This window comes from Octopus bimaculoides, chromosome 5, assembly GCF_046866305.1.
Source record: "Octopus bimaculoides isolate indiv1 chromosome 5, ASM4686630v1, whole genome shotgun sequence".
Lineage (NCBI taxonomy): Eukaryota > Metazoa > Mollusca > Cephalopoda > Octopoda > Octopodidae > Octopus > Octopus bimaculoides.
The window spans coordinates 63,910,697-63,934,940 of NC_142932.1; the positions used below are offsets into that span (position 1 = coordinate 63,910,697).

A 24,244-nucleotide genomic window follows, 5' to 3' on the forward strand; every position below is an offset into this window, starting at 1 on the left:
TTTTAAATATTAGATGACTAATTAGGTTGTACGATTGACTCTGATTGACTCTGATTGTAGGATTGACCCCACTACATATAGGGGTTTTGGGATTAGGTTTCGGTCAAGAAATAACTAATATTAGCATAGCATTTAAACTTCCCCTAATGGGCTTAACACTTTAGCGTTCAAACCGGCTGTAATCGGCCAAAATTAATTCCCTTTTATTTCTTCAAGCCAGCAATATCCGACTGCTCTACGAAATCACTAAAAAAAATAAACAAATCACGTTATTGAATTCTCTTAGCTTTGAGATCATGTGAGATGAAACCTTTCCCACCTTTATTCAAGTATAAATACTGTGAAATTGTTTAGACCTTATGTTTTTTTTTCAATGTTTAAAGAGAAGTGTGTACCTTAGTCATTAAAGAAATGGCATCATTTTGTCTTCAGATGAATCTGATATCGATATTAGTGATTATTCGTCGGATGAGGAAGATTTTGAGAACAAAAGTGACGAAAAAGATATCGTAAACATGGCAACTTGGTCAAAGATTACAACACCAATCACTATTCCTGATTTCACAGAAAACACTGGTCCACAACACAATTTACCTCCTGATTCACAACCATTGGACTATCTATTTTTATTTTTACCAGAAAGTTTTTTTGAAAATATTGAAGAGGAAACAAACAAATATGCACAACGTTTAATTTCTATTCGTGGAAGAGATGATCCACTATGGCAGCCAACTTATACTGCGAAAATGAGTGTTTTTCACAATTAATATTATGTTTGATGTTAAACAGCTTCCTCAATTGTGGAACTGCTGGAATCCTGATAAAAGGTATGGCAATCCATATATTTCAAGTATAATGTTGAAGACGAGGTGTTTGAAAATATCTCAGTATTTGCATTTAACTGATTCTACTAATGCCTCCAGCAAGAACGATCTAAAGTACGATCCCCTGTTCAAAGTACGTCCTGTAATTGATTTACTTGTTAATAATTATGAAGCTGTGTATCTACTGGGGAAAAATCTCAGTGTAGATGAAACCATGATAGGCTATAAGGGCAGAGTACATTTTTGGCAGTACATGCCTGCCAAACCTACTAAATGGGGGATCAAGATATGGGAAGTTTGTGAATCAGAGACTGGATATTGTGTAAACTTCGATGTTTACAAGGGTAAAAAATATAATGGAAACAAACTGCATGGATTGGGACATGATTTTATATGGGCTCTTACTGGACCATTTCACCATCAGCACCAACACCTCTATTTTAACCGTTTTTTTTTCTTCAGTGGCTTTGGCAAAAAATCCTGTGTAAGTACTTACACATGCAGTACTGTTATGGGGAGCTGTAAAGGTTTGTCCCGTGAAATGAAAACAAAATTTTAAAAAAGAGGGGACATTTTACAAATGCAAAAAGAAAATTTTTTAGTTACTGCTTTCAAAGACAAAAGACAGATTTTATTTCTGTCTTCTAATGAATAACCTGGTGTTGGCGCTGAGGGGAAACCCCTAGTGAATATTTGTTATAACAAATATATGGGTGGCGTTGATAAATCCAACCAATATCGGGCATATCACCCAGTTGGTTGACCTGGGAAGAAATGGTGGAGAAATTTTGTGGTTTTTAGTTAATTCATATACTATATATGTAAAAAGCCACAAGGTACCTCTGCCACCAAAGGACTACGACCACTCAAAATTTCAGGTTGACATCACATCTCAGTTACATGAGAGCTTTTCTTCTAGAAAGCACAGAACTGTGAGAAAAGCAAAATTAACCAAGGTGGATGTCAGAGAAAATATTGACTTTCATTAAGTAAAAAAGATAAATGGAAGAAAAAAGTTTGCAGACTGTGTTCGCTGCAAAAAAGAAAAACTGTAAAAGGGTATCAGATTGAGACTTCGTATATGTGTTCCTTTTGCAAAGTACTCTTGTGTAAAGGGTGCTTTGGACAGTTTCATGACAGAAATATTTTGTATATTCCTTTTCATTTTATTATAAATAATATGTGTAAGTGAGAAATACATATTAATTTTCAGTATGTTGCACACCTGTATTCACCTTTGTCTCACCTGTTAATGAGATTTTTTTATTAGATGCATTCTGTTACATAAATGAATTTGCTAAATTGTAGAAGAGTACATAGCCAATGGTATATTGACTAGTAAAAGAGTTTTGTAGTTTATTTTCAATGAAAACGTTTGAATGAAATATAGAAAAAGAATAAAATCTTGTACCGATTACACCTGTATTTTAATTAATTCAAATTAATGTACCTCATCTTGAAAAATGTAAAATTGTTGGCAGTTGATATCTGGTATAATTTTAGTTACAAATCAACCAGGTTAAGATGTATTAAGAATATGAATTTTAGTGTTTATTTATAATGTCATTGTTTTTACACCTGTTAATTAAATTTACCTGCCCATAAAAGTCAAATTTAGTCAGTAAGATCAGCTAAAATTACGCCACTGGTATATAAGCACCCATTTACAAAATTTCAAATCTGTATGTAGAAAATTAACAAAGTTACAAGCAAATATTGTGGACACCCCACTTGAACCTGAATAAATCAAAATTAATGTGAACAGATAAGCATTACATTTGACAAATTAATCTGAACACTAAAAGGTTAATATAAGTTGCTTCTGCCAACTCCTTTAATAATGCTATATCTACTAAATAGCGGTTAGCATCTAACCTCTAACCCTTGTAACATGGACCAAATCATTAAATCTATCATGTTGGGAGGTGACCACTTTTATAATGGCTGATACCAAAAGTGTACCACTTTTATAATGTGGTGATTTACCTATTTTATCTTATTTATATGGTTTCGACTTGGAATAGATGACAAAATATGTTTTATTTCTTGAGTAGGAATCTATATTGATAAACCCGTCACTTATAACTTAATTATAAGTATTATCACTATACATAAATCTTAACTCAAGCTACATAAACGCTGTAACGAAATTTATATATCAAGTAAGTTAAACGGACATGTTGAAACATACATGTATGTTGAAGATAAATAAGCTCGTGTGCTTTTCCACCACTATAAAAACAGTTTCATAGTTGGAGAAATAAATTTCATTAACAGGTTGAAGAAAATGAAGAAGAGAAAGTATTTACTAAATTAGTTTATTTACGTACATTTAATATTTACAGTACATTTAGAAGTTAAAGAAATTTGTTGTTAAGAGTTATGACATAAAATTTATACTAGCTAATTCTTTCATACTAAACTACTAGAGTTTACACAACAATTCAAATAAGTCTTGTTGGATTTAAGTAATCGACATGGCATAAAAATAGCCAATATCTCAAAGGAGTGAGTGTTGTGGAGTCTATTGACGACCAATGATCACTGATTAATTTCTCAAAAATCAGGGTTTTTGTAACTGCTCATACCTGAATTCTAAGAATTGTATTTTGTGAAAGATTTTTTTGACGAAAGTTTAGAATTCAAATATGGGCAGTAATTTTAACCAATGGGAAACTAACAATTATACTTGTTCGGGCAACATAACCATTATGCCATAACCGCCTTTTACGACTTGCTACAAACCCAAAACATAACATACTACCCTTGCTATAATGGACTTCCCCAGTATAATGGAAACATGATGTCAAACGCAGCCTGTCGAAATTCCTCCTGAGTGTGACTTTAATCAACTACTTACCACAGAATGGAATACCATGGATCATATTAACACCTTACCTTTCCTTATTATGTCTATCACATTATTTTATTTTATTTTACCCTACTCTATTTTTTAACTGACTTTCACATAAATTAGTTCCCTAACATTTGGACCCTCTGAAGAAGCTTAGGGACACATCCATTATCCAAACCCTGTCCCATGTCTGTTCATCCCTGTATATCACTGACGAGACGAATATAACTTGGAAGTTTTTGTTGCCTCATGGTAGAAACAGGTGTAAGGAATTAGTACCTGTACACTCATCAATTATTATTACTTTGTTTCTCTCTCTCTCTCTCTTTATATATATATACTAGCAGTATAACCCGACCTTGTCCGGGTGTGACTTATTACGCCATCTACGATAAGTCTTGCTAGCTGAAAATCAACTAAAATAGAAAGCCTTACAACGAAAAAACCCTTATGATGTAAATATGTTCATAATTCAAAAGACGATGAAATTAATAGGGAAAGTCTGAAGGCTGTTTTGCGTAAAATTATTAAGCATACGTAAATTTCATCCGTGTAATTGGCTATAGAAATGCTTGTGCAAAACAACTTTTTGCGCTGCTCTGATTATACATAGCAGGGTAATCCCTTTTAGCAGGAGCTAGGACGGCAATTTCTGATGAAGCAATTGCTGGCGATCTGTTGCTACACAGTTTTGCCAGAATTCTATCAGATTGGGCAGAAGATGTTGATGCACCATTTTGCATTATGTTCAAAATAGCTTCTGGAATGTGGTGCATTACTGCAGTCTGTTGCTGTCATTTTAAACCGGTTGCTGTCTTAATCTATGTATATATTAAACAGAACAACAAAAGTTATAATAGATGGCAGGGTCGGTACTTTTCACATATCTGTAATTTTTCAGATTAACACCCGCACGATTACCCAACCCTAATCCTAAACCTAATCCTAACACTAACCCTAACACTAACCCTAAACCCTAACCCTAACCCTAACCCTGACCCTAAAAAACGTAACCGTAACATTAATCCTAAACCCTAACCCTGACCCTAACACCCTAGTGAAAATCGTGGTAAATTTACAAAACATTGACGAACATGAGTTATATTTTACTGAATGATTGTGTACTTGCACGTGTATGCTTTTGAGAGAGCGAGAGAGGAAGAGGTAGAGAGGGGGAGAGAAAGGAATAGGGGTAGTTAAAAGTTTTCTTATGACTGCTTCTCTTCACTGCCTATTACTTCATTAGAAATCTAAGGATGCACATAAGCACATAATAGAGAAAAATGAAACAAATATGGACGACTTGCTCCGAAACACCACTGAGTGGGGAACACTTCTCAAAAATAACCTGCAGTTGTTTCCTTCAAAATTCCTACATGCTTGAAATGTACATACATCAAGGTACAATTGTACAAAATTTCATGAAAAAATATTCATTTTCCTGGAAGTTAAGAGGAATTTAAGAGGAATTTCCGAATATTGTACCCCACCCCCTTCCAAAACACTTTCACCGAAAATTTTTGTATATTTGGAATCTACATAATAAATAATATATGCATAGAAAATTTCATAAAAAAATATTCATTTTTATGAAAGTTATGACCTTCCAAAGTTGGGGGATACAACTCTGTAGTTATGCCATCAATGTTATGTAAATATACCACGATGTGAATGATTGTTTACTTGCACGTGTATACGTTTGAGAGAGCGAGAGAGGAATAGGGGGAGAAATGAATAGAGATTGAGAGCAATGTGTATGTTGTTGTCACAGGTCATGTATGTGTGGTTGTGTGTGTTTTTACGTATCTATGTTATGAAAAATAGGTAAAGAATACTGAGATGAAAGTTTAATCTATGACGTTGTATGTATCACTTTCTCTCTCTCTCCCTCTCCCTCTTCTACTTTTACTCTCTATATTTTTATGTTGAGCGCGTGTGTAAGAATGGCGTTCCAGGTAGCAGGGATGAAATATAAAAGTTGCTAGAAACAACAGCCAAATCTCCCTTAAATCACACAAAGTAAACGGAATTTAAAAAATCTAATTACTGCACTGGAAAGTTCAGATCGAGAAAATTCCATTGATGTAAAAATTTTTACGAAAAAGTGGAAAATGTGGATTTCTATAAACATTCAAAAAGGCTTCACACAAACACACAATTTCAGATTTATATATTAAGATATATATATATATCATCATCATCATCATCATCGTTTAACGTCCGCTTTCCATGCTAGCATGGGTTGGACTGGTGAAACCGGATGGCAACACCAGGCTCCAATCTGATTTGGCAGAGTTTCTACAGCTGGATGCCCTTCCTAACGCTAACCACTCAGAGAGTGTAGTGGGTGCTATTACGTGTCACTCGCACAAAGGCCAGTCAGGCGGTACTGGCAACGGCCACGCTCAAAATGGTGTATTTTATGTGCCACCCGCACAAGACCCAGTCCAGGGTCACTGGCAATGATCTTGTTCGAAAATCCTTACACATGTCACGGGCACAAGTGCCAGAAAGGCGACGCTGGGCACAGGTGCTATCCTGATTTTGCTTTCGCATGCCCCAATAAGTCTTCGCAAGCTGAGTTTCGTGTTGAATTTAGTTTGATTTCACTTGCCTCAACAAGTCTTTACAAGCGGAGTTTAGTGTCCAATGTAGTTCTGATAGTGACTCCGCAATTAGTGCGAGGTCATTAGCATAGAGGAGCTCCCAGGGGCAACCTGTCTTGAATTCCTCTGTGATCGCCTGGAGGACTATGATAAATAAGAGGGGGCTGAGGACAGAACCTTGGTGGACCCCTAACTCTACCCGGAATTCATTACTGTACTCATTTCCAACCCTCACCTTACTGACAGCATCTCTGTACATGGCTCGCACAGCTCTCACTAACCATTCTTCTATCCCAAGTTTCCTCATTGACCACCAGATAAGGGATCGGGGGACCCTGTCAAAGGCTTTCTCCATGTCAACGAAAGCCAGGTACAGAGGTTTATCCTTGGCTAGGTATTTCTCCTGCAGCTGTCTTACTAGAAATATGGCATCAGTGGTGCTTTTACCTGGCACGAACCGAAACTGCATCTCATCTAAGTTGATTCGCTCCCTAATTAGTTGGGCTATGAACCTCTCTGTAACTTTCATTACCTGATCTAACAGCTTAATGCCTCTGTAATTATTTGTATCTAAAGCGTCACCTTTACCTTTGTAGCAGTTGACTATGGTGCTGCTACACCAGTCATTGGGTATGACTCCTTCGTGTATCACTTGGTTTGTAATACGGGTGACTAGGCTATGGCCAACACTGCCAGATATTTTGAGCATCTCTGCAGTGATTCCTGATGGGCCGGGGGCTTTCCCTGTCTTCATACTCTTAATTGCTTTATCTACCATGGTACTGTCAACTCAGATAGTTGGTCCCTCTGTTGGGTCGACATACGGCAGACTCTCTTTCTCCCGTTCATTCTCTTTATTAAGCAATCTATCGTAGTGGCATCTCCAGACCTCTTTCTTTGCAGCCTCATTTAGTGCAAGCGTACCATCATCCATGCGAACACATTTCTCTCCTACACTGTCTTGCAACACGAAATACCTCAAGTCTTTGGTCCTCACGGCGCAGAACATTGGCAAATCTTTTCTTATCTGCTTCCCCTCTGGTTAAATAAACCTGTCGCCTAGCTTCCCTTCTGACAGATTGGTACAATTCCCTGCTACCACCGTTCTTCCAGTCCTTCCAAGCCTGTTTCTTTTGTCTAATAGCCCTGTCAACCACATTGTTCCACCACCACGTTATTCTGGGTCGAGAGGGGACTTTACACCAGCCACATATCTGGTTGGTGGCTCTCAACAGGTTGTCCCGCAGAAATCTCCAATTGTCTTCCACGTTGTATGATGCTATATCCCCTTCTATTTTGTCAAATGCTTCGAGTAACATGTCTCTAAGTCTCTGTCCATTTGCAGGGTCTTTAAGCTTCCACACCCTTCTCTTCCAAGCCGGTCTACTTCTGGGCACCCATTTTGCCTTGATCCCGAAGTCGCTAACTACTAATCTATGTTGTGGGGTACATTCTTCGCCAGGGAAGGTTTTGGCATTTATAAGCCGCCCTCTTTCCCTATTTCTGGCAAGGATGTAGTCGATTTGGCTAGAGTGTCTGCCGGATCGGTAGGTGACTAGGTGACAGGCAGGTTTCCTGAAGTTGGTATTGCAAACCATAAGATCGGTTGCATCACAGAACTCCAGCAGTCTGGTTCCCTCCTCGTTGCGGGAACCGAAGCCATAGCCTCCAGCACGACGTCCGACATGACCATTGAAGTCTCCAGCCACGAAGAGAAGGTCCCTGTCACTCGTCGACGAAGTAGTTTGCAAGAGGGTGTCATAGAATTGGTCTTTCAGCCCATCCGAAAGCCCTGGTTGAGGAGCATAGGCTGAGATGACAGTAGCTAATCTATGATGAAGCACTAGTCTAATCTTAAGTACTCTGTCACATACTCTAACTACCTCGATTACCTTATCAACCCATTTCTCTGCTAGAAGTATTCCTACGCCCCCGACCCCGTCAGTGTTCCCTGCCCAGAAGATCTTGTACCTGTGTTCTTTGTCTGTGAGGAACCTCGCAGAACCTCCTCTCCATCTTACTTCCTGGATGCAGCACATATCTACGCGTCTCCGTTCAAGCATCTCAACAATTTCACCAGACCTACCTTTCAGCGTGCCGACGTTGAGAGTGCCAATCCTAACAGTGTGGGTGTTGGGGGTGTGGGCCTGTGGCCTGGGAAAGGGAAAAGCAGTGTCGTGTACCTGAAAAGAAAGCTTGCAATTGGCAGAATTCATAAGCAAAACAGTACCTACAACCTGCAAACATTACACAAACTTTATGCGCTACCCAAAGGTAGGGGAGGGGATGGTGTGAGGCCACTAAACGGGTTCCGGGAGACAGCCAAGGATGACAGAGGATGACAGAGGAATGAACTTCCGGTGGAGAGGGTGAGAGGGCGTGTGTACCTCCAGCCAGGAGAGAGACTTCTTAATCGTAGGTTCTAAATATTTGAGAGACAGCAACGCTTAAATCGTAATTTTAAAAGGAGTGATAAAACTTAAGTAAATAGAATAAATAAATAGCATGAATTTAGGAAGCCTTTGTACAAAGGAAAGATGGCTAAGCTTAGATCGTAATTTTAAAGGAAGGAGCGATAAAATTTTGAATAGAGTAAGGAAAATGAATAAGTATGAATTTAAGACAAAAACTGAGTTCAATTGAATTACATGGAGAGAAACAGATAGATAGTGAACAACAGACGAGGACAGGTGGTGTAAATAACAAAAGTATATATTAGTATGACGCTCGGGAATACGGAAAGTCTCTGACGTTTCGAGCTCCGCTCTTCAACAGAAAGAATACGGAGACAAGGAGAAAAAACACGGAGAAAAAAAATTGAATAGTGTTCAGTCAACATATATATATGTATGTATGTATGTATGTATGTATGTATCTGTTTATGCAGTTATTGACTTATTTCAATCATTAATTTGTATCACTCACACGTTTATAATCATTTAATAAATAAATATAATTGAATGTTTACTGGCTGATGTTTGTCGATTGTATATCCTCTCCATTTTCTTATTTGTTTTATATATATATATATATATATATATATATATATATATATATATATATATATAAAATAATTATGATAATAATATTAGGGATAAAAATCCAAATTTACAGGTGAAAATTCAATTTAATTTAACTTATCAAAATGAAATTAAATTAAATTTCACAATATATAATATATGATTTAGAGAAAAAGACCACAATTTTTGAATTCATCCATGAAAATCCACAGTCACACATAGAAAAATTTAATAAGTAAATACACTAAAAAAAACTATAATAAAAAATACAAAGTAATTAAACGACTACACATGTTTCATAACCACATTTTCAAATAGAAAATAAAATAAAAATAAAATCGATTCAAAATAAATCGATTGAAAATCAATTCTAATCAAAAATATAGCTAATCTTTGGGTCAAAATACAATAATAATAATAATAATAAAATGAATGTATATATATCAACTAACAATAAATAACAAATGAATTTATATAAAAATACTTATTTTACCAATAAATAGAAGAAAAACATTTAACAATATTACTGAAAATAAATGCAATACTTATCTTATCGAAGCTTTAGTTTAAACTAAACTTTTAAACATTATACTATTAACTTAGCATTTATTAGAATTAAGTCGTGTGAAAATATGGTGTAAAGAAAAGTAATAGAATAAATAGATATATAAACATGAATGAAAGTTTTATTTATAAAATCATGAATGAAAATTTTATTTATAAAATCAAAATGTATTATAGCTTAAATCATAATAAAAAAAAAACTATATTATAAACAATGTTAAATCTCTGAACGAGGTATTAATAGTAACTGCACAACAAGGTGAAGTATATTTGCCACTTAAATGTGGTTGACCCCAAAGGGTGGATGCTACTATTGCTTTTAGCCCCAGGAGAACATCTCCTCCAGCTGGCTATTGACACACATCTGTGTCCTGTCTGTATTTGCAAAGGGAAGTCATCCTTCCCATCTTGATCTGCGATACGTACAGACTCGAGTTTCAAGGTATTTACCCATCCTCAGTGTACGACAATCGCCGACCTTCAATGTGAAAAATGTCCCGATGCAAATACATATATCCTTTTTCCAATGAAATTATTCACTGATCTCGAAAAAGTGAAAACAAGCAATGTTAAATCTCTGAACGAGGTATTAACAGTAACTGCATGACAAGGTGAAGTATATTTGCCACTTAAATATGGCTGACCCCAAAGGGTGGATGTTACTGTTGCTTTTAGCCCCAGGAGAACATCTCCTCCAGCTGGCTATTGACACACATCTGTGTCCTGTCTGTATTTGCAAAGCGAAGTCATCCTTCCCATCTTGATCTGTGATACGTACGGACTCGAGTTTCTGGATATTTACCCGTCCTCAGCGTATGACAATTGCCGACCTTCGATGCGAAAAATGTTCCCGATGCAAATACATATATCCTTTTTCCAGTGAAATTATTCACTGATCTCGAAAAAGTGAAAACAAGCAATGTTAAATCTCTGAACGAGGTATTAACAGTAACTGCACGACAAGGTGAAGTATATTGCCACTTAAATGTGACTGACCCCAAAGGGTGGATGTTACTGTTGCTTTTAGCCCCAGGAGAACATAGCTATATTTTTGAATAGAACTGATTTTCAAACATTTTTATTTTGAATCAATTTGATTTTTATTTTATTTTCTATTTGAAAATGTGGTAATGAATCATGTGTAGTCGTTTTATTATTTTGTACTTTTATTATAGGTCTTTTTAGTGTATTTACTTATTAAATGTTTCTATATGTGACTAGATTTTCATGGATGAATTTAAGAATTGTGGACTTTTTCTCTAAATTATCATCATCATCGTTTAACATCCCCTTTCCATGCTAGCATGGGTTGGACGATTTGACAGAGGACAGATGGCTACACCAGGCCCCAATCTGATTTGGCAGAGTTTCTACAGCTGGATGCCCTTCCTAACGCCAACCACTCCAAGAGTGTAGTGGGTGCTTTTACATGCCACCAGCACGAAAGCCAGTCAGGCGGTACTGGCAACAGCCACACTCAAAATGGTGTATTTTATGTGCCACCTGCACAGGAGTCAGTCCAGCAGCACTGGCAACAATCTCGCTCGAATGTCTTTTCATGTGCCAGGAAGGCTATGCTGGTAACGATCACACTCAAATGGTGCTATTTACAGAAGCCAGACAGCTGCTCTGGCAACGATCACGCTCGAACGATGCTCTTAGTGCTCCACTGGTACAGGTGCCATCACGATTTCAATTTCGCTTGCCTCAACAGGTCTTCGCAAGCTGAGTTTAGTGTCCAATGAAGGAGACGTTGGCATGGGGGCCAATATACATAATCATAATGAAACTGGAAATTTTTCACATCCCTAATCTAATTTAAGAGTTATTTACAGCAAATTTTCCATACCTACACGTTTCAACTGCAATCACTGTGCACCATTTGGTATGCAACCTAGCACCATTCACTATGCAGCCTAAAAGTTGGCAAAATAATTTACAAATCACCTAGAGTGAAGCCAAGAGAGAAAATAGTCATAGAAATAGAACTAGTGCCTGTGATTGAACATTAAATTTTAGATGTAAGACTAAAAACGTAGATGTAAGACTAAAAACGTAGTCTACAGATGTAAAGTTACCTCAGGAAATAAGGAATATTTTTTATATTAGTTCTAGATTCTGTTTTGTCAAACAAAGGAAAGCTAACCATTTAAATTCTTTTAAATATAGGGACAAAGTACGTAACACTAGCCTAAGTAAACTTGTTTGGTCACTGAAAGATAGTATAGCAGTAGATAGATTGTTGAATGATCTCTCTTGCAAGAAAGATCATAGAGCAACCTCCCTTTTCTGAATTTCTTGAAGCATCATTGTCAAGAAACATGATTCTTAATTATTCAAGAAGCTTGGCGCTTCTCTTGGAAGTTTCTAGAATGTCTAGTGTTCCATTAATAAAAACAGCTTGCTAACCCAATTAGACTTAGAGCCATTCATGTCGTTGCTATGTCAGTCTATTTCTCTATGCCTCATAGCTGATATGACTGAAAGCCACCACTTCGCTATTGTTCTACATTTCGTATCTCTGAACTTTCTTGCATAAGATTACTTCATTCAACTAGCTTCTACAATTTGAAATCCATGTATTATCATCAAAAGAAGAATTAAATATATTTTTATGTAGTAAATGTATTGATCTTGTATCTATTCTTTCATCTCTGTATGAACTCGTGATAACATACACACAACCACATCAAACACATTGTACTATCTATATACTCCACTATAATAATAAAATCTATTTGATAGGCTGGGATATTATTAGTGAGCTAAATCTTATAGAATAGGTGGTAAGAGGAAATGTACCAAATTTTCACTTCAAACTTTAATCTAATAAACACAAGGCAGGAATGAGCACTGAGATGCCTTTACACAAGAAGATATACATTTAAGCAATTTAAATAATCACATGACACTATATATAATGACAATAATTATAATAATGATAATTGAGAAACCAAGAACCAAAAGTATAAATCAAACATAATACAATACCCCTACAATAATTATGTACTCTTTGCAACAGGAGCAACAATAAATTTTTAGAATTAATAATAAATCTACATATCATCATCATCATCATCATCATCATCATCGTTTAACGTCCGCCTTCCATGCTAGCATGGGTTGGACGATTTGACTGAGGACTGGTGAAACCGGATGGCAACACCAGGCTCCAATCTAATTTGGCAATCTAACCATGACATATTTTAGAACTATGTTTTGTTTCACTTACAACAATAGTAAAGGTGAACCCTATGTTAAGAGTTCAATGATTACTAATATCACCCCTACCTCCCACTGAACAACAAGCAGACACTTTATTCGTTCAGTTTATTGATTCCTTAAGTTTACTTAAAATGGTCTAGGGTGAAGGACCCTGAGGAAATTGTACCAACCAACAGCTAGATTGGATATCAAATAGTGTGCAGTTGTTGCAGTTGAAACACATGTAGGTCTAAAAAATAACTGTTAAATAAAATTATGTGAAAAATCTCCAGACTCTTTGTCAATACTCATGTTATTAATTACTCTACGGAACATATGCAGTCCTGAACAAGACACACAGAATGATCCAATGAAAGAAGTTACCAGGGACTAACAACTCATTGTTAGCTCAAGTATTACATACAGACAGCTGAAACTGATTTGAGAGAAAAGACAGTAACCACCAGGATAATATATGCATTTAAACTCATTTTTGAAATATATGCTCAAACTCCCTTCGGTCATGAATGACCATGGGATTGCACCTAGAAAGTTACCCTCCCAGGCACAAGTCCAGGCAAGGTTGTTTATAGAAGACCAGCAGTCGCCCATGCATACCAGCCTCCCCTCTCCATGCCATCGATGTTATCCAAAGGAAAGGCAAGGGCTGATACAGCTTAGCACCTGTGATGTCGCAATTCATTTCTACAGCTGAGTGAACTGGAGCAACGTGAAATAAAGTGTCTTGCTCAAGAACACAACACATAGCCCGGTCCGGGATTCAAACTCACAATCTCACGATCGTAAGCTCGATGCTGAGCCATGCACCTTCACAAATATATATATATATATATATATATATATATAATCATTCACATAGCATTTATATATAGGCTATGTTATTTGAACAATAATATTTTGAAAACAAGAGTGCTTAATATTTAATTTCATATATATATATATATTTATATATCTGTGTATGTGAGTATGAAACTGATAAACTAAATGCAATTTATGATAAAAATTTGCAGTTTTATTTTAATATCAGTCTTTAGAGCAAAACCTTTAAATGCTGTTCACCTGCTTTACTTCCTCTGACTGTCACTCACACCCACTCTGTTGTTTTACTCTGCTTTCCCAAGCATGAACAACAGGGCATGTGTTTTATTATATGCAATATCATCATCATCATTCTTTAACATCCATCTTCCATGCATGCATAGGTAGGATGGGTGACATGAGCTGGCCAAATAGAAAAACTACCCTAGGCTACTGCATCAGTTTTGGCAGAGATTTTACAGTTGGGTGCCCTTCTTAACACCAACCACTCCACAGAGTGGAGTCAGTGCTTTTTACATGGTATTAGTACAGGTAAAGTTAGTTTTGACATGATTTTTACAGCTGGATGCCCTTCCAAATGCCAACCACATTACAGTGTGGACTGGATGCACCAGCAGTGGCAGGGTCACCAAGTAACTTGCAAGACAAGGAATTATGAGAGAAGCAGGAGCATTTGAAGAGGGAAACTTGTGTCAGAGGATAAAAGGTGAGAGTGCGACAAAGAGACAGAATCAGGTGCCCTGCAACAACAGAGGGAGCATTAGAGGCGATCCAGTATCAGATGATGGAAAGTTAGAGTGTGACAGAGAAATAGGGAAGCAGAAATAGGCAGGTAACCATGTACTTCCTCTTGCTATAGAGGAAGTACACTTACCTAGTGAGTGAGAGAGAGAGAGAGAAAAGAGATAGAGAGTGAGAGAGAGGTATAAGAAAGAGGCCAGAAACAAGTGTGCTGATGTAAAAGAGATACTTAGTTACCTAGCTAGAAAAACGAGAGGAGGGAGAGAGTGGCCAAGAGAAATAGAGAGAGAAGGAAACAGCAATAGTGTAAGAGAGGGTGGGAGAGAGATGGTGTAGTGCTAGGGTATACGCACAAGTAACAAAGATTTGAGCATAGAGCCTGGATAGGAAAACAGGGTGGGGTGGGGGGAGCAGGGATACAGTGAACAGGGCAGTGAGGGCAAGAAAGGGAACTGGAAAGCAATCATAGTTGATGAAGTTGTGAGGATGCAGTTTAGAAGAGATGTAGTTCGGTTTTTTAGAGTAGAGTGGGTGAAAAGTATGTTGTTATATGTGGTAGGGACACAACTTTTCTAGCACTCAGTTTCATGGATGGATCTTCTCTAGAACCTCATATCTTGGTCTATTGTCATTTCCTCCATGAACCCCAACATCTTAAGATCGGTCCTCATCACTTCATCCCATGTCTTCCTGGATCTCCCTCTTCCACAGGTACCATCCACTTTCAGTGACCAGCATTTCTTTATACAGCTGTCTTCATTCATACACATCACATGCCCAAACCAATGCATTCTCCTCCGCCGGCATACCACATTTAATCCCTCCTGTGCCTAACTTTTCTCTCAACACAGTTGTGCTTTGTCTGTTATGCATTCTGATGTTGCAAATCCAATGGAGCATATTACCTTCATTCCTTTCCAGTCTGTGCATATCCTCTGCAGTCAGCGCCCATGTCTCACTACCATGTAACATAACTGTTCTCACACAAGCATCATGCAATCTACCTTTTACTCTACGAGTGAGTCCTTTTGCTGCCAACAGAGGTAGTAGTTCTCTGAACTTCCTCCATCCTGTTCTTATTCTAGAAACAATACTTTCAGAGCATCCACCACCGTTACTAATTTGGTCACCAAAATAGCAGAAACTATCTGCTACCTCAAGAGAGCCTCTTGGGCATTTGAGAGAGTTTAAGTCTCTCGTGCTCCTAGTACCTATTGTTCCTGTGCATCTGTCACACAGAAAAGTGACCTTATCTGATAACATACCCATGATTCAACTGCATCACTTACGTGTCCACAGCTTACACTTGGTGCAGCAAATGGAATTATGTCCCACACCTTTCCTATATATTGAGCAGGGCCATTTACCAGCTGGAATGAGAGTCTTATCTCTTTTCTCACTAACAACAACTTTAGTCTTAACTAAGTTAACTTTGATTCCAGGTTTTGCTTCCAAACCTGGAACTTCTTCAATTCTGCTTCAGATTCTGCAATAAGAGCATGATCATCAACATATAGTAGTTCTCATGAGCATCTAGTTTTGAATTCATCTCTTATGGGCTGGAGAACTATGATGAATAAGAGTGGACTAAGAACCAATTCCTGGTATACTCTAACTTGTATGTTAAATTCATCACTGTATTTAAGGCCAACTCTCACCTTACTGAGAGCATTGCTGTACATGGCTTGAACAACTCGTTAGAGCTACTCCTCTACTCTTAGCATCCTTAGAGAACACCAAATAAGAGAGCAGGGGACCCTGTCAAAAGCTTTCTCCAAGTCAACAAAGGATAAGTACAATGGCTTACTTTTGGTCAAATACGTTTCTTGCAACTACCTCACTGTGAAGATAGCATCTGTGGTACTTCTCCTTGGAACAAAATCAAACTACATCCCATCTAGTTTAATTCTATCCCTAATTAGTTGAGACATAACTCTCCCTGTAATTTTCATGACTTGATCCAGTAGTTTGATACCTCTGTAGTTGTTTCTACCTAAAGCATCACCTTTACTCTTGTAGCAGCTGACTACAATATTGCTACACCTGATTAACTATGCGAGTGACTATGCTGTATACCACACCACCTGATATTTTAATCATCACAGCAGTGATAGCCAATGGTTCAGGGGCTTTCCCAGTCTTCTTAATTGCTTTATCTATTATATTGCTATCAATTCTGATGGCTGGTCCCTCAATTGGTTCAATTAATCATTCTCTTAATCATTCTCCACATTTAACAACCTTTTGTAATAGTATCTTCATACATCTTTCTTCTCTATGTGCAAGCATACCACTATCCATTCACACTCGTTTCTCACCTACCACATCTCTAGTCTCTCTAATACACTGCTTTGTAATCTTGAACACCTCATGCCTCTGATCCTCATGCTGTATAACATTGGCAAACCTTCTGCTATTCCTTTTGTTATGTAAATTTGTTGCCTAGATTCCCTTTGGGCTCCCTGATATAATGCTCTGCTTTCACTGTTTTTACAGTTCTTCCAGGCCTGTCTCTTTGCTTTTATAGCACTGTCTACCTCCTTGTTCCACCACCAAGTCACTCTCAGCCTGGCTGGGACTTTGCACTGACCACAGATTTGGTCAGCGGCACCCAGTAAATTGTCCCGCAGGAACTTCCAATTGTCCTCTTAGCTATGTCTCTCCCTCCTCTTCCTCTCTATCATCAGAAGCTTCCAGTAGAAAGTCTCTAAATTTTTGTTGGTTTGCTGGATATTTAAGCTTCCATAATCTTCTTTTCCAGTGTGGTTTATGTTTTTGAGTCTCTCTAGGCCTAATTCTGAAGTCACTAACTAGTAGCCTATGTTGGGGTATACACCCTTCACCCAAGAAAGATTTCGTATTTGTGAGCATCAGCCTGTCTCTTTGCCTGGTGAGAAGGTAATCAACCTGGCTTATATTCCCACCAGACTGATAAGTAATTAGGTGACTGGCTGGTTTTCTAAAGTTAGTGCTGCAGATCATGAGTTCATTTATATCACAGAACTCAAGTAGCCTTGTACCTTCCTCATTCCTTAGTCCAAAGGCATAACCACCATGCACACCATGGAATCCATGGGAATGCTGCTCAACATGTCCATTAAAGTTGCCAGCCACAATGACTGTCATTTGTCGTTGAGGTAGTCTGCAAAAAAAACCTCGTAGAATCGGTCCTTCTGATCATCAGCCAGCCAAGCCTGTGAAGCATAGGCAGTGATAAATGTAATTATTAATCTATCTATGATAAGTCACAACTTAATAACCCTATCGCACACTCTGACTACCTCAATTACCTTATCTATCCCCTTTTCTGCTAAGAGCATGCCCCCACCACCCACTCCATACTTCTGCCTACCCAGAATTTAAATCTTTGTTTCTTACTCGTGAGGACTCTAGCAGAAGCCCTTTCCATCTAATTTTTTGTACACAACACACATCAACATAGCAACACTCCATCATTTTGACAATCTCAACAGATCTCCCCATTACTGTGCCAACGTTAATGTTTGCAGCCCTAAAATTGTATACTTGGGAGGGACAACAGGAAGGTAGTCACTGTGGGACTCTTGTTTGTATCTGAAAAGAAGATCTGTGTAAATGTTTGCTAAGTAGTGTAGTGTACACTGTAAATTTGATTCAGTGAAGTATAATTTTCTCCCTCCCATACAGTATCCAGATTTAGGGCCAGTAAAGAGCGTGGGGGTAGGAAGGGTATGAAGTAGCCTTATATGTCTATATACATATATACCTTGGTACAGCATGTATTCAATTCAATGAAGTACAATTTCTTCACTCCCATACAGCATCCAGATTAAGGCCCAGTAAAGAGAGGGATAAGAAGAGCATGAAAGTAGTCATATATATCCATTTATACATACACAGTATTAACATGTCTACATATATAAACACTACACAGCATGGTATGAATCATATATTCATACATACAAATACACATACACACAACACCTATACATCCACACATATATACACATATCCATATACCCCACACACACACATATATGAACATGCAGTCCACATAAATGTATACATAGATATAAATACACCCATATACCCATATATACATACACACATATGAACATGCAGTCCACAGAGGTACACATAGATGTAAATATATACATATATATCCATAAGCATGTACATATACACCCATAAACACATACATCCACACTGACATATATACATAATGAGGCTCATATAAATACATACGTACATTTATATGGTAAGCTGACAGGTGCATACACTCAAAAATATGGATACAGAGAGGGGAAACCTCTATACACAGAACAGGAGTACGATTAGCTTGGGAGAAAGTCATTGACACCCCTGGTAGTTGGTATATATAAAAATTAGGAAGCGAAGGTTTAATCAATGTGTTCACACAACGTACTTTGCAAGTCTACCAAATCACTCTCCCTGACTACTACCAACCACTACTCTTTATAAGAGTTCAGCTAGTCCATTCTTCCAATGTGCCAGAGGTGTCAATGACTGTTGCTACAACAGTCATGTACATTTATAATGAAAAAATAAGGGTTGGTGGGCATAATGTTTTTGCAAGATGGACACTTTTTCTATGTATGTTAATATTCAAAACTTTTATTATTATTATCAATACACCCTAAGCCACATATCATAGATTAATGTTTCAAGCTATATATTATCATATAAACTTAGGAGCATAAGAAAGAAATCATACTGTTCTATTCTACATACCAACATAAAAGCATAAGAGAATTTGTACTAATCTAAGCTACATAATATATATATGAGAAATCAGCCAGAAAGGATGCTGTACGTGAGAGAAAGATCAAATGGCATTACATGAAAAGAAACTAAGACAAAGAATAAAAAAACTTTGCTTCCATTTTCACTTCCAGCAATAAGAAAGTAAAATTGACTATGCCTATCACTACAGAACGTTTTTGCAAGATGGACACTGTATTTTTTAACATAGGCACAGGAGTGGCTGTGTGGTAACTAGCTTGCTTACCAGCCACATGGTTCCAGATTCAGTGCCACTGTGTGGCACCTTGGGCAAGTGTCTTCTACTACAACCTTGAGTGACTTATGAGTGGATTTGGTAGACAGAAACTGAAAGAAGCCTATCATATATATATATATATATATATACGTTTGTGTGTCCGTGTTTGTCCCCCACCATGATCACTTGACAACTGATGTTGGTGTGTTTACATCCCCATAACTTAGCAATTCAGCAAAAAAGAATGATAGAATAAATACTAAGCTTACAAAGAGTAAGTCCTGGGGTTGATTTGTTCAACTAAAGGCATTGCTCCAGCATGGCCACAGTCAAATGACTGAAGCAAATAAAAAAGCATTAATATTCAAAACTTTTATTATAATTATTATTATCAATACAGCCTAAGCCACATGATATCATAGATTAAAGTTTCAAGCTATATATTATCATATAAACTTAGGAGCATATGAAAAAAATCATACTGTTCTATTCTACATACTAACATAAAACATATGTATGTATACACACACACACAAGGTTTTCCATCAATTTCAATGATGACCATCTTTTTCAGTTTCAATCCTTTGAAGACCATACTTTTTAAAACGCAGCAACTATAGTGGACACACCAAACATATTGTTGTATCTTGTTGTCTCAAGATACAACAACAACAACACACACACACACACACACACACACACACACACACACACACACACACACACACACACACACACACACACACAAGTATAGCCACTAAAGAGGTTAGACAGATATTCAGATATATGTAAATGCCACTTATATAAAGGTAACAGATCATATTACATGAGAGACAACCAATAGAATGTTGGTAAGATTCCAGATGAAAATACACTGAATGGTACTCAATTATACATGCTCAGATATAACTGTAAAATTAAAATAATCTCAAAGAAAGAAATTCCAAGACAGGAACAACTTTGAAATTAATTCCAATTAAAATCAGTAGAAACTTTAAAGAATTTAAATATAAATTAACATTTTATACTTACAAATGAAATGGCTGGAAAAAAATAAAAAATACTAATTACTAAGAGTATTCACTAATACTAACTTCAATTACTAATTAGTTTATATTTGACTACTTACTGTAGTAAAAACCAGCCTGTGCATTTTCTTTGCTTTTGCAACATGTACAAAACTTTGTAATATGCAAGTTAACAGATATTGTTACCAAAAGATAATACAAATAAGCAAAAGAATAATGTAAAATGTAAGACAAAATTCTATGCATGAAAACACTATGAATTTATTCTAATTTGAATAATGTTTCTATAATTCAATTATATTGAATGTTAACTCACTGTGGACACATTTCCCATTTTAATATTCATAGGTTCTTGAAAGTGAAAACTATTCAAATCTGTTGCTTTAAACCCTGGAGGTTCATAATCAGCTGGAGTAACTGGAAGGAAACCATGTGATTGATAAAAGAAACTGGCAGTAGTTTTAAGAATCAAAAATGTCAGAAAAATCTTTAAAAACTGATAACAACATACCTTCATCATAATAAAATAACTTTATTGTCATTAATGCTTCATCTGGGAGGGGTTTTAAAGTCTGTGTAAGAACTATAATTGTTCTCAATAGCTGGATAGTGGCTTTCTTTGTTTCATTTGCATGATAGGCACTTGAAACTTTGGTATTGTTTCTATAAGGTGAAAGGTAAATTTAAATACAATACTAATGAAATGTACTCATGAAAACAATCCTTGCTTTTGTACACTCAATATCGTTAGTATTGTTTCCATCTCTACTGTAGTATTTGTTTGATATCTATGAATTAAATAAAGCAAAAATATATAAATCCTGATTTATGTCTATTTTTTTCCTTAAATGGATAGAAACAAATAAAGCAATGTGCTTTGTTTGAATGCACTTGGCTGTTGGAGGATTTAAATAAGAATATTGCAATCAACAATGAGGCATTTCATTGTCACTTATACTTATTAGTTATATGTAATTAGTTATTGATAAAAACCAAATTGAAATTAATTTATAAAATACATAAAGATAGTCAATAATTTTTACGAATAGATTAAGGCTGAGCATGAAATATGAGATAATGAATAATTAGAAAAATATAGATATGATGCTTCTTTAAAAAATAAATTTCAATTTAGTACAGAAAGTATCTGTTGAACATAACTGACTAATAAACAGAAATTTATCAATATGAGGTGGTATCAAAACATTTCCGGACTAGTTATGTTTAATAATGAATAGCATTTACCTAAGTTTTAACAACGTCTCCTTCAAAATAGTCACCTTACACAGCAATAAACTGGTCCCAGTGTTCCTGCCACTTTTGGAATCCGGCTTGGAAGTTGTTTTCCATAAGCAAGTCAAGGACCTTCTATGATTCACTTTGGATCTTGACAACAATGTTAAAACGACAACCTTTGAACTGTATTTTCGTTCTGGGGAAGAGATGGAAGTCCACAGGTGCTGAATCTGGCAAATATGGTAGATGTGGAAGGGATACCTTGTTTTTGGCGAGAAACTCATGAGTGAAGTGACAAGGTGCATTGTTGTCACGAAGAATCCAATTCTTTGCGTTCCACAGATCTGGTTGCTTTCACTGAATGTTCTCCTTCAAACACTTCAAAATGTTGCAATAGAACTCTTGATTGATAGTCTGTCCCTGGGGGACAAATTCTCAATGCACAATACCACATTTCCAGGGTTGATGCTTGTAGCAGGTCTTCCACGTTGCTCATTGTCTTCTAGGGATGTTCTTCCACTTTTGAAGTGCCCATGCCACTCGAAATATTGCGTACAACCCATTGTCTCATTGCCATAAACTTGCTGAAACATGCTCAATGTCACAGTAGTAGATTTCCCAAGTTTAAAACAAAATTTCACATTGGCTTTTTGTTCCTAGCCATGACAAAATCACAGACTACATGATCACAAAAACTCAAATTTCACAATTTGCAAAGTAAACACAGTGATGTTACTTGGCACACTGCCTCATAAAGCTCACTGCTAGCTCTCACTGCACACAGAACCATGTGCTGCCATCTGTCAGCAGGCTATAGAACTAATCCAGAAATGTGTTTCAAATATGTAAGAATGCCTCAGAAATGCAGTATGAACTGATTTATTCCTTTATTTCTGTTCTGTATCACACTTACCTTTGGAAGGTTCTTCATTCAACTCTTACATTTCTGGAGAAAGAAAGAAAGAAAGAAAGAAAGAGAGAGAGAGAGAGAGAGAGAGAGAGAGAGAGAGAGAGAACTAACCTCAGTAATTGACTGACATTATATTGACCCAAGAAGAAGTTGTTCTTAGCAGGATTTGAACTTGACACACAGAGTAAAAATAAATACAAGATATTCTATATAATACTTTAACAATTCAGAGCACATATCATTGTGAGGAACAAACTTTAGCCTCATTTTAGAAAAAGTGGCCATCAGAAAGTATCCTGTTTACACCATGTACATTTATTTTTGCAATTTATTGAGTGAATTTCTTTAGATTTTTTTCGCTTCAATTTACAAGCACCATGGTGTATAATGCTTGAAGCGGTGTTAGAATTCAGTGATATTATTTATTAATAATTTATTTATTATTATGTATTAATTATTCAGTTAGATAAAGAGAGCTTGGACTAGGAGAAAATAATCAGTGATATTTCAGTGTCATCTGTACATACCTGTAATCTAAGTGATTGTGACAGGAATTCATATCAGAGTGGAGTGATCATGAAGCTAATCATTGCATCAATGATTTTGTTATTGATGTAAGATTTACAAAACATTTAAACTTAGGAGCAAAGCTTGTTGCATGTTTTCTTTAACATTTTTTTTCCTGAAGAAATCTTTATCACAAGGTATGCATGTCAGCAGAGCAATGCCACCTTCCTTACATCAATGGAGGAGATGAAAATAGCACAGATTGTTTTTTTTTTATGATAGTTGTACAGCTTCAAAGTTAGAGAGACTATTTGAACATAAATTCAAGGAGATCAATATCTTGCAAAAATATGCAAAAACACCTATGTGCAATCAACTTAACTGTATTCAATTTGTTTGAACAATTAACAGCAACATGACAATGGGCAAAAACCAACAAGTAAAGGCCACACTGACAATGTACACCAACAATTACATTCCACCAGCAAGTTTCATTCAAATTCATTATTCATATACTGGATGAACTCCATTTCATTAAAATCTCTAGTTTCTAACCAGATGAAAAATATGAAAGACTTGCACTACTTTTGATGAATATATTCTTAAGAATACAAAATAAGTGTTGATTATATTTGAAAATAATTTAAAGGCTTGTACTATTTTCTGCCATTTTGTACATTTTATGATTTTTAACTTTTTACAACAGCCAGCTTTTCAGTGAGAAAATTGCCACAGTGTAATCATATATGTTATAACAGAAATAACCCTTCAAAAAAACCAAAAAAAAAAAACCTTTCATATTTTGAAGCTGTTGATACCTGCTGCAACTGTCCCTGACTATTTAGAAAGAAAATTTTATTTTTAAAAAGCTTAGTAACTAAAGATACCTTTCACATGTCCAAGCTAAAAAA

At 36.4% G+C, this 24,244-nt stretch overlaps 1 protein-coding gene across 1 annotated transcript in view; it reads right to left on the reverse strand.

Annotated features, from left to right (window-relative positions):
• Positions 1-24,244, reverse strand: part of LOC106869597 (HORMA domain-containing protein 1) — a 660,018-nt gene that overhangs the window by 398,239 nt on the left and 237,535 nt on the right. The window contains exons 8-10 of the mRNA XM_089352345.1: positions 21,192-21,343; positions 20,997-21,097; positions 20,685-20,695 (exon numbers count right to left, since the gene is read on the reverse strand). Coding sequence (XP_089208471.1) covers positions 20,685-20,695; positions 20,997-21,097; positions 21,192-21,343 — 264 coding nt within the window. The remainder of the gene's footprint in view (positions 1-20,684; positions 20,696-20,996; positions 21,098-21,191; positions 21,344-24,244) is intronic.